Source organism: Plectropomus leopardus, chromosome 5, assembly GCF_026936395.1.
Source record: "Plectropomus leopardus strain MGB_pleo_1.0 chromosome 5, ASM2693639v1, whole genome shotgun sequence".
In the NCBI taxonomy this organism is placed as follows: Eukaryota; Metazoa; Chordata; class Actinopteri; order Perciformes; family Serranidae; genus Plectropomus; species Plectropomus leopardus.
This window is the reverse complement of record NC_142180.1, coordinates 12,349,939-12,362,560: the sequence shown is the minus strand read 5'-3', so window position 1 is coordinate 12,362,560 and position 12,622 is coordinate 12,349,939. Positions and strand designations below refer to the sequence as shown.

General features: G+C 40.5%; 1 protein-coding gene across 3 annotated transcripts in view; it reads right to left on the bottom strand.

Annotated features, from left to right (window-relative positions):
• lrp8 (low density lipoprotein receptor-related protein 8, apolipoprotein e receptor) overlaps window positions 1-10,714 on the bottom strand; it is a 215,359-nt gene extending 204,645 nt beyond the window's left edge. For 2 of the 3 annotated variants that reach the window (XM_088077527.1, XM_088077528.1), the window contains exons 1-2: window positions 10,468-10,714; window positions 9,375-9,500 (exon numbers count right to left, since the gene is read on the bottom strand). In XM_088077527.1, the coding sequence (XP_087933653.1) occupies window positions 9,375-9,500; window positions 10,468-10,534 (193 nt within the window). In that variant the 5' untranslated portion in view covers window positions 10,535-10,714. The remainder of the gene's footprint in view (window positions 1-9,374; window positions 9,501-10,467) is intronic. The other variant, XM_088077529.1, reaches the window with a different exon arrangement.
• Between the last annotated feature and the right edge of the window lie 1,908 nt (window positions 10,715-12,622).

Sequence of the window (12,622 nt, the reverse complement as noted above, 5' to 3'; positions counted from 1 at the left end):
CACACACACATGGGTGGGGAAATAGGATTGTAGCGTTATCGGAGTTTGACTTTGAACAATAAGTGACTTTGCAGCAGAGCAGACAAACAACGCGAGGTAATCTGTCGGAAAATGACGAGCTAATTCTGACAGGTACTGTACACAGAGAGGAAGGGAGATAAAGAGCAGGAGAGAAAGAAGAATTAACAAACTATTGAAATAAAGAGAGAGTGTCAGTTCTCAGGTAAGCAGCATCTCCCCTCTTTACTTTAAGAGAAACAAAGTTTCTACCAACACCTCTCCCAAACTTCCTCCATCTAACCTCTTCTCTCTCTATCCACAGTATGTTTCACCTTGAATAATTTTTAACTGTCTACTACTTTTCTGCATCATTCATCAGGCCAGGGGCAGTTACATTATTTCCAGGGTCAGCCACAATGTTCCTCAGGTGAAAGCAGAGGCCATGAACACTGCTTCTTTTTTTGTTTTTAAACACCTTGACTATCTGTGACACCGGGACTATGCTGCAGGCCCCGGCTGCAGGTCAGCTGAACTCTCGCTGTTGTGTTTGTCAGAAAGCAGATGTGAGTGTAAGTGTGATACTCAGTTTCTCCAAAGTTTAGAAGTTATACTAATAATTCTCTCACATGCTTCAATATGAGCCACTGATTTCACTGCTACCCCTTCATTAAAGCTTATAAGCTGCATTTTCGCATACTTTGTATTGAGGGTTGGTCAACAAGCATGGGCAGACTATGAGACAATTGGGGCCATGAGCACATAATTGCAAAGGGCCCCACCACTTCTCCTATTCAGGAGCGACACACACAAACTTTGCAGTGATCATGCTTCTTTTTTGGTTTGTTTCTCTTTATGTAATTGTGTGTCTCCTTGTGGATGTTTTTTTTTTGTCTCTTTTTTGTGGGTTTGTGTCTTTTTGTAGTCCTTTGTGCCTCTTTGAAGTAATTTTGAGTCTTATTTGGTTGTTTGGTCTCAGTAGACTTGATCAGTAATTAATCAATGTCAGCAGGTGTTTGCATGCTTTTAGCATGCCACCTGCAATCAAACAAATAAGGTTTTACATACATAAACACTAAATAACATCTATATTTAAAAAAATAAATAAACTAAATAAACTGCATTCATTATTATTGGGCTGCCACAGCAGCACAACAAGCTGTCAATGCAATAAAGAAATATCATTAATAAATAAATAAACAATAAATGAAATGTGGGGCAAACGTGGACGCAACATTGGTATTCATTTGGAGTTGTGATTCTGGCCACCTGTGGAATATTATCCCGAAACTGACTCCTCTTCTAGTTCATAGCAGCTAAATGCTCCACTATTTTCTCAAGCTAGTTGCAAACTGATTTTATGCATTTTTGTGGTGGGAAGGAAACATGAAGTTGCAGCCATAAAACCACAATGATCTAAAACAAGCTCCTTAATGCTGAAGGGAACTGCAAAGTTTGGCTTTAATTCCCGATGGGTTTATCTCCACAAGGGACCCCTTTCACATTACACATTCACACAGGTATTGATTAATATCATTCAAGCTGGCACTCTCAGCTGATGTGAGCTGTATTTTCTGCCATCAGCAAAAATAACTGAATAAACTTGGCATCATCCAAGTTTAGCATGGCCTGCATTCAAATGTTACTGAGATAAAATGTGCAATAATTTCAAAGATGCTTTTAAACTGTTGCACAATGAGTTTAAACCATCCCTCGTGGTAACCATCCCAAACCTACGCATTAAAAACAGAATTTGATATTGAAGAAATGTTAGCACGCTCTCCCAATATACTTCTGCTTTCCTGATTAGGTACTTACTAATTCTCCCCATAAATAAGTTAGTAGTTAGGTTTCAAGAAAACCTTGCTGTGATAAATATGCCCTTATTTTTGGAAGAAGCAATAAGAGGAAATGGACAGTCTAAGAGAAAGGACGAGAGGACAATAAAGCTGTTGATATATATGTGTGTGTGTGTGTGTGAGTGTGTGTGTGTGTGTGTGTATTATCAGCATACACAAAGACGAACAGAGTCAAACTCACTAGTCTTACCTAGCTTTGCTTTCCCTGATGACACACACACACACACACACACACACACACACACACACACACACACACACACACACACAGACACACACACACACACACACACACCTCACAGTGCAGATTCTCACCCACTGGGACACTCACTAATTGGATTAGAAGTATGTAGATGGACAGTGCAGTCTCACTTTCTCTCTCTCTCTCTCTCTCTCTCACAGCATCTGTTTCCTCCTTGTAGGTTTGTTGCATTTTATCCCGCTGCCCTTCATGTCAATAAAAAGCCATTATTCCAAAGTCTAGAGAAAGACAGTCCAAGGTAACAAATGCAGAAAGAGGAAGATGGAAAGGGGAGCAAAAGGCAGAAAGTGGGTTAATATCTGCAAGAGAGATGAAAACATAGATGACCAGAGCAAGAGAAAGAGAGAGAGAGAGAGCGAACGCCTGAGGTAAGCACTGACCTCAACTAAAATTACCCTGCTGCTGTTTTGCACCACTGCACCCAACACCTATTCAGCACACCATGGTATTGTTAGCTTGTAGAGCATGATACAGTGTCTGACAAAGGTGGTGCCCTGGCATATTTTGGGCTTGTCATCTGACAGGAGAGCAATGATGCATGTGTCAACTTGATTATGTTTAATATTCAGTCTTGAAGGAAAGCATTTTCTTTAAGTGAGGGTTCGTCCAGGGGACACTCACCCCATCAGTGTGTCAAGAGAGCAATAATGGGACTAGATATAAAACAAAGAATATTTTGTTAATAATATATTTTTTTTAATTTCTCAGTGTGGTGATTGGTGCATTAACCTTTGAAACGTTGAGCAACATCAATTTTCGTGTGCTGATTTTAGACACCTTATAAAAAGTATTTAAACTGTTGAACCCTAAGCAAAATGTTTTTTTGTGTGTTTGTTTGTTTGTTTTTTTGGGTTTGTTTTTTTTAATTAGAAAAAAGGCAATGAGAAACTTGGCAAAGTCGATGTTAGGGTCTAAGGACAGAGGGATGTCAGTATGCTGTCAGGCCTCTGAGGAAAATTGTGATTTGTGATAATGGGCTTTATAAATAAATCTAACTTGACTGCTCTGCAAATTGTAAGACACTAGTAAATTTAGAAAATTATTTTTAAAAAGCTAAGGAAGATGTCTATGTTGCAAAATTCTTATAGTTTTTAAGCAATTTCCAGGTTGTTTCTTTTTTTCACTTTTTTTCAGATAATTTTTTTCTAACTTCTTGCAAAATTTATTTCAATTTCATTTTCAGATTTTTATCACCTTCTTCCAATGTTTTTAAAGAAATCAAGCTAATTTGCCCATGTTTCAAAGGGTTAATGTGAATTAGGAATGGCCCAATATCAATAAAGCCTCAGCACAGTTGATGAAATTAAGCCAGTTTGATTTCTGTGATCGCTTTTGGAACATTTTCAATAACTTTGGTCATTACCCTCCATGTTTAATTTCTTGGGAAGCAGAGAAAATCGTACAAACTGATTTATGTGTTTCATGAATTATCAAACCTCCACACAGAACCGGTAAATGCAGCCTCAGTGTTTAGCTTTTAGGCAGTAGTGTAAGTTTGAGTGTTAGCATGGTGCACTGAATGAAAGGATCTAGGGGACACATGGTGTTTGGTGTTTGTCTCTATGTCTCTGTGTTTTCTTTATGCTCCCAAAGGAAGCATCACTTCATACTAACCAAACATGATCACACTGAATCTGAAAGATTTTCAAAACTATGAAAATAAGTTGTATGAAAACAGACGTGTTCTTTGTTTACCAACTACCCAGTTTCCCCCCAAAACTGCTTATTCTTTTTTCCGTGACATGTGTGTCTTGTGTGTTGTCATCCGTTTGTGAAATGCTTTCTCTCGGCGCACAAAGCCGACCAGATGAAACCTACGCACGCAGACACATGCGTGCACACAAATAGAGTCACACAGCACAGCAGTAGGTTTCTTTCTCTGGAGACAGGAGCACTGCAGCTGCGTACACTCCTCACATGCATGTAAACACACACAAACATGCACACAACACGATTGGACTCATACACTATTGGGTATCATTATGTGGTTGTGTGTGTGGTTTGTTGAAAGTGTATATATGCTCCTATGAGTTAGACACGGCACAATGAGAATAATACCTGCTCAGTGTTAGTGTTGAACTGCTTAGTGTTTAGCACAGTCAGTGTGTGTTTGTGTGTATTTTTTCCGTTCAGAAGCAGTGTGTGTTTTGTTTTATTTTATACAAGTCTTGCCATACTTTCCTTCTACTACACACTCATTGTGTGTCTGTATGTGTGTGTTTGTGAGTAATTGATTAAGCTACTGGTCTCTTTGACTTCATACTCCCATTAAAATCTGACCCCAGCTGTGCTATAGCAAGCTGTGTGTGTGTGTGTGTGTGTGTGTGTGTGTGTGTGTGTGTGTGTGTGTGCGTGTGTGTGTGTGTGTGTGTGTGTGTGTGTGCGTGTGCGCCAGCAGGTGACCAGAATGTGTTTCTGTGAGTCTATCAGTACAATGCCTTTTTTGCCTGAGGCGCTTCTCTGCAGCCTCTTATTACAGTGTCATGTGACTGTGTGTGCGTGTGTGAATGTGTGCGAGAGCGAGCACGCCTCACACACACATACGCACACAGAGCGGCGGCGTGAAATGTGTTGTGATGTTCCCTCTATGGGAAGCTGGTCTCAGGCTGCATAGGAGACGCTCCCCTTCTCAGACCTGCTCAGACTCATTGTCCTGCTGTGACACACACACACACACACACACACACACACACACACACACACACACACACACACACACACACAAAGCTCAAGAACTTTATTCCCACCATTATGTGTTCTCTTTCCATCCCCTTGTTTGTGACTGTTGTAAAACAGTAGGGTTTCATGGTTCATTTAGGGTTTAGGATTCAGAATCTGTTCCTTTCCTATAACATTACATGTTTAGCTCCATGTGTTTCTCAATGACTGCTCCTTTGGTGTATGAATGAACTTGCTATTTAACTGAGTAATCATGGCAGCGAAAACCACCACGACTGATTTCACTGCACTCCTCTTGCTAATAAATCCCCACAGATAGTGTTTTTACAGTGCAGTGTGGCCAAGGCTTTTAGGAGGAGAGGACTGTACAGCGATGTGAGAGAGGGAGAACAACTGAAAGCTAACATGTGGTTCAGATACGAGATGATTTTACAGTGGCACTTCGGATTAGGTTGTTTAAATCCACTTAAATCCGCTGTAAAAATGATAAGGCTTTTTTTCCGTATATTCCACTGCCTAAATATAGGTCATACAAAGCCGTGCAGAGGTGGAGGGTTGCCATGTGTATGCATACATGTGTGCAGGAGCGTTGTGTTCACTACAAAGAAAAGCACACACATGCACAAAAACCCCACCACCACCAGCATCACCACCACTTTACTGTCTCCCAGGGCAACAAGAGCAAAATCTACCAAGAGGCATGTTGAGAATGAAGGAGAGAGAGGGGAGGAGAGTGAAAGAATGGAGAGTGGAAGAACGGAGAGTGGAAGAACAGAGAGAGACGAGGCACAAAAGACAACCAAATCTTCCAAGACTCATTCTAATACAGCTGCTAGAGGGAGGATGCTACAGGACTAATCCTCACTGTGAGAGACCTGTGTTTGTGTGAACGAGATGGGTGATGATGTGACTACTGACTGATAGGCACACAATACCTTAGCTCATACCCATACATACACACACATGCAAACAGTTATCCCTGGCCTGGGCGTGGATGAAAGAAACATGCTTGGTGTGTTTTTGCATGCACATGAGGAGTGACCAATGTTACAATGACACAATGGTATCGTGACATGTTGTAATGCATTTGAAATTCCCGAAGCTTCCTCAACAAGTACTAAAAGCAGGTGTTTGAAACACCAGATTGAGCACCACTGGAGTATTTCCAGCCTCAGCTTTGTTCAGACACCAACTTCAGTGGGTTAGGGCTGTAATTAAACAAAGAAAATCTTGGATGACTAAATTTCTACCTACTTTTTAACCAACTAATTGGTCAACAGGGATAAAAAATCATATGTTATTTGTAAGCTAATTAAATCTGCCACAGTGCACTATACCTGGTAGCATTATGTGCACCAAAGCGTTTCTTTTTTCCTGTCACAGAGCTCAACATTAAAACTAGCACAGGGCAAGTAAACTCTGTGTTCAGGCAAGTGGAATGCCTCAAGTGAAAAATAAATGTAATCTCCAATGTAATATTATCTAAAAAATAAACTACGTATTGTATCATTGGGAGTGTCTAAGTGCGAGTCTGTTTCACCACCAAGTGTGGAATGGGACTGTTGAGAAAAATATGATATACTGGACACAAAAGAGGACTGAAGATGCCTTACTCAACATAACGTTTTTTTCTATTAAATATCTCTGTAATGCTGCGAGAGCCAGAGCCAGAGCCAGAGAGAGAGACTTATTATATTTAGCCCATTAGCTGACTTTAGCCATTCTGCTGCTCCAACAAGGGCTCCTGTGTGATCGTATCCCTTGAAGAAGCTTTGTAATCCACATTTGTCCTGCGATTTCTTTTCAGACTTCTTAAAATAAATACATAATGATAAATCTGACACTGAATGTCTTCTGTAATTATTTCACAGCTTTTCCGATTAATAATGGAGTTGAAAAATGTTTAACTTTGGCTGAAACGCTGTGCTTGTCATCGCTTGTCAGCCGTCCAATCACAGTGGAGAAGTGCTGAACAACAACAACTGCCATTTTCAGCTGAGAAAAGAAACACTTTGGTAGACTCACAACCTTAATAAAATAATACCAGCAATTGTCCAATCAATGAGAATTTGGTCAAAGAAAGAGCATATCAACCAACCCATTGACCAACCAACCAGAAGGTGCCAGAACTACATCGGGTTATGGACAAATGCGCTGTCCCATACAATTAAAGTGAGAATAGCTACAACAACCAGTGGCATCTAACCCTAACTTTAAACAATTCATCAGCTCACAGTCTAGTGCAGATGTCTGCAACCTTTAACTTGTAATTACCTTAGACATACATCACAAGTTATCCAACCCAAGAAAGATAAATGATGATGTTTTTTAGTACAAATATTAAATGCATCATTGCATCATATTTCAGTTGGCAGAAGTGTTATAAAACGTATCATTATGAAAGTAAATATGACAATTTATTATGATATGGATTTTAGTTCTTATGGTCTAACCCTGTTTGGAGACATCTGACAGCTTTTTTACACCGGACATGTATTTGCATTCTGAAAGTCAGAAGCAAAGACCAATGACAGCCAAGCGAGGGTTACAGCCATCAAGTCAGATTAACAAATGTCATTCATTTGATGTACAGCTTACTTTACATGACACCTGCTCCAAGCCCACGTAGCTTCGCCACGCAACCATGAGTGAAGTAAAGTTAGCCTTCATTTTCCTGAAAATACGCAATATCCCATCCCTTGTTCATCCCACTGTTCAGATCCTTTCAATCAAATCTATCCCATCTTTTCTGTTCCTCCTCAACCTCTTCCTCCTCTCCGCTGAGCTTTGCTGGTGATATTGCGTTTTGGAGAGCGGGCACAATGGCAGTGCTGGCATCTGTTCGAAGGGCTGGCACGCTGCCAGCCACTGAGCATCACTCCGGCAACCCGAGTCACGCTGTTGGATTTATCTCCAACCAACCTGTCAGCTGATGCTCTTTGTGGGCGTAAGACGAGTGGGCATAGCCTCTTTGGCATTTGCACTGCCAAGGTGCCCACAGGAGATTTAAAAATGGGGGGAGAAAAGCCCCTTAGTGGGTGCGACAATGCTGGGGGAGTGAGACAGCCTTTTAGAAAGATGCACCCAACTTCCAACACAGACTAAGAGCTGGAGTTCCCAAAGAATAGAATGGGGCACAGCAAGAGGTAAAAATTAGATAAGGTAGTGACAGAGTAGGGGAAGAGATCGAGACAGTGACAGAGTTGCCCAAGAGGAGAGTGAAACCACATCTGAAGCTTTACAGGATATGTAGCAAAAAGAGTGAGAACAGAAGACGGAGGCAGAACACGCTTCTGCTACAGACAAAGTGGCTCGGTTAAAAGAACAATTTGTCACCTTGTGGCTTAAGTACCATTTCCACATTCTCTTTGAGCAACTCTTCAACCAAACTACAAAGCAAACCATACCTGTTAAAGGCAAGGAGAGCTCATTAAAATCTAATTCCACTGCCATCAAGTATCGGCCACTAAATGTCTAATAATACCAATCAGCTTCAGCAGTCAATGAGACATGCTTGTAAATGTCACGGCATTCATCCAGGGAACTCCCATGATATTCAGCGGGCCACCCTCGTGGTGGGCGTGCGAGACGAGAGAATCATGGCTTTGGCGTGCTGGTCCACAAGATAAGCGATGAATCAATTGGCCGCTAATATAACCATTCAAGCAATTAGTACCATGACAAATTTATAAGCGATGATTACTCGGCTGGTTGTCCGTGCAATTTCCTGAACAGAACTGAGTCAGAGGCAGTCAAACCGAAACCCCATACTATGGGTCTTTTTCACACATTCCTGAGGGGCATAATACATCATTAAATCGCAATATCAGAAATGCAATTCTGTATGTTAAACCTCTAATGCACAAATGACCTGCCCACGGAAGCAGAAGCAACCTTGAGAACACAAAAGCAGCCAGTTTGATCAGCCATATCAAAGTGCCACAATATTTGCATTAGAGCATGCTGCATAACTCAGCAGTGAGTTGTCATTACACAAAACAGATAAAACCCAATCTGCGAAGCCTTTATATATCTAGAGCAGTATGAGACAGTATAGCAGAATAAGCTGATACAGAGCTAACATGATCTCTACAGTCACAGTAAGATTATTCTAATAATTATAATATTAGTAACAAAAATATGAAATCTCTGCTTATGTCACAGGTTTTCCTAGGAAGTGAAATGATTTAAATTCCTGCAGCCATGTGACCCCACCAGTGATCCAGGATAAGCAGTTCTTGCACTGACAACTGAAAGGGAGATTCCAGACATGCCCAAAGCTAAATAATAAGCAGCTTATTCTTAAGATAACTTCATTCATTCAAAAGTTGCAACACAAATTTAATCAGCTATATGTACTTATATCCAGTTTTGTTCCAGCTCATATCAAATAGCAGAATGTGTAATCTCCTTAAATAGGCCTTATGGTGTTTCATATCCTTCACATGGAAATGTTTGGGAGTCCTTCACTAAGATAGACTCCTGCTTGTAACATAAATGACGGCAGATATAGTCAAGGTCCATGTGGTGGCAAGCAAAAGCATCATTATCAGCCAGTGTAACCAGACTTTACTTACGGCAGTTCTCTTCGTCGCTGCTGTCTGAGCAATCATCATCATCATCACATCTCCACAGGGTAGGGATGCACCGTCCGTTCTTGCACTGAAACTGCCCGGTTTCACACTCCGACTCCGTATGAGTTCCTGTGTTGTCAATAATAAAAAGTTCTTTCAGTGATCAGAATGTGAATACAGAATAAATATAGATCTCAGATTAACAGGATGTGAGTCACTTTAAAATGAATCTATTTATAACAGATACATAGACAGTACATAACATTTTATAGGCATTTAGAGAAAAGAGGCAGCGTGAGTACTTAAAGGAGACCAGCATGTGGCAAAAGGGGGCTTGAAATTACTTTCCATGGCTGTGCTTCTAGTTTGTGAGGTACATGGCAACAATCTCCACTTTTCAAACCAGCCTCAAATACATTACAAACATGCTTTACTGCAATAAAGCAGGTAATTAATTCTGTCCTGAGGATTGTAGGTTGTAGAGTGGTATATAATTGCTAGAAATCTTACAATATGGGGTTCCCTCCAATGATAATAATTTCAATCTGTGGTTAGTTATTTTCCCAAACATTCCCACAACGTAATTGACCCTTTAGCTGTTATAATATGCTTATGATGTGCTAGCTTGATTATTTCAATAAGCTGTAGTGCGACCGTGACTGCCTATCACAAGTGTCCCTCTGACACAAAGATCTGTTTAGGCAAATCGATTTCAGCTTTTCATGGCTGCAGCTACAAAAACACCAAACCATTGCAGTCCATTGCTATGTGTTTACATCGACACTGGCAGCCTTTTCCACCAGCAACACCAGCCTACTGCGTTTGGACACGTGTTGTGGCTGTACGGATCTTTTCTTCCGCGTATTGTCACCTCATGTCACCGGTGATCGCATTCACCGCGCAGGCAAAAGTGGCCATCCAGGTGAGAGCAATAGCATGCACGAGACGACAGAAGTGTCTGAGAGGCACGTTAGCACAGGAAGACTCGGACTAACGTTGCACTGACAAACAAGACGTTTCTATGTATGCAACGATTCCCCAAAAAGCGTCGGTGATGCGATGCATATTCACCTCCTCGCAGAGACAAGTGTCTTACCTTTCACGCATTGGAGCTCCATGAGTAACAAATGTAATAGCACAAGCTTCCCGACTTCTGTCCACATCTTTAGATCCTGGGGGGTTCTCCGGTTGTGTTCATGCAAGTAGAAAGCCACTGAAGGATCCCCGACCTCTCACTCGCTCTGTGTGTTCCTCTCTCTGCCTCTGCTCCTCAGTGTGAGTGTGTGTGATCCGCCAGGCTCGCTCCTTTCTCTCCCTCTGCCTCGGCTGCAATTTGAATCAGTGACGCTTATGGGCGGGATAGCTGGGGATGGTGCCTGCGGTTAATGTAGTGGGTAGAGAAAACTAACATCAAAAACGGTTGTTAACCAGCGGAAGTCATATCTGCAGATATTGCCGAGTCACTCTGAGCTGGACTTTTTAGATTTTTATGTAGACCGTTAAGGACCTGCAAAATCATTGTTAAAAACACTTTTAAAAAATGTTTGTTTGTTTTCTTTTTGTCAAACAAATCTTTCACATTTTGCAAAATTTTTCATTTTCCTATCAAGAGTTAAACGAGAAGATGATGCCACTCAGGTATCCCCTTGGGTCCTAAAACCCGGAAATCTGTTAGCATTTCAGCACCTGTTCCCTGGTCTCAAAGTCAATGTTTTTTTTTAATGTGTTTTTGGTCAGAAGTCTTAACTAAGGCCTGCGATCAACACAAGAGACTTTAACGTTTTGTACTACGACATCATTGAGTTTCTGTGGGGTTCTAAGCCTGCCTGAACTTGACCCGGAATAGATAACCACACAGGATGCAGGGCATCTCCACTTATCTCAACTCAATTTATTAAAGTGATGATGGTTGAAGTATGTATTGTTGAGAGAAAAACAAATCATATTCATTTCTTAAACAACATAAATCATGTCAGGTACGTCAAACGATCTATGTCTTAAATAAAATCACATAGTTATAGGAACATCACTTTATCATGACTCCCACATTGAGTGTAATCAATTTCATGCTGTACCATGTATTTCTTTGTTTTAAATAACATTTATGCTCTTTTACATAACATTTATTTTATTTTCTAGAGGAATATAAATGTGTTAAAAATATTCTAAATCTAACTTTTAATTTCAAGCAACCTCAATCAGTGTTGATGACTCTTAATCATAAACCACATCAATGAATCACTTGATTCACTTAATCAAGTGTTTGTATAAATAAACTTAAATTAATCATGGCCTGTGCCTTTAAATCATTTAATTTACGCCTAACCTCTGGAATCTCATTTCTGCGATAAGGCCAATCAGTATGCAAACAGACAAAATCTTATAAAACTACCAATTCAGATCAACCACAGATTACAGCACTAAATGCCAAAGTGAACAATCACAATCACATTGTATGTAACGCAGCACCGTCCCACGAATCACTGAAATTTAACAGCATGAATGAATAAATGAATGAAAAGATTGCTGCAGACACTTGTGAAACAACACTTCTCGCACACTACATACATGATTAAGTTGGGGTAAGGCATTATTAACTTTATTGTAAAGCAATATATACAAACATACACATAACAAAAGCATCTCTGTGGTTGACTGAGCATTGATGCAAACTTTCCTGTTTCTCTTCACAGGAGACAGAGGAAGCACAGACGCACAGCTGATATTGATTACACTGAAGCGAGGCAGCATCTCTCTCTCTCCACCTGCATCACCAGGAGCCTGAGTTACTATACCTATTAATCAGCTCACCACTACTTTCTTTTGCTACTTAAATAACATAACTCTAGGTCACAACACAAGAGTCAAAAGAAAATAAGAGTCTATTAGTTCGTGGCTTCACAGATATAATATATGCCACTAAATATCCCGCTGGCAAATTTTGGAGCTTTGATGTGTTGATGTGTCTTAAAAAAGACAGTTGTTAACAAGTGGCTAAATGAGACTATAGAACGTCATGCCGTACATGGCGTGACCGCAGTGCAGTTTGTTTTAGCCAAGCAATAGCTTTTACCTTCTGGCGACTGCATTTAGATTTCAAAAATCCTGAAAGTGGTGTGAAGATTATCTTAATGAACAAAACGTGTAGCCTAAACATGATAAATGATTGTTTACCACAAAGCTTATTTTCTACAATGATCCAAATTCCAGCTGATTAATCCCATAAACTTTTTGACAAGGGAGCCAGGGCA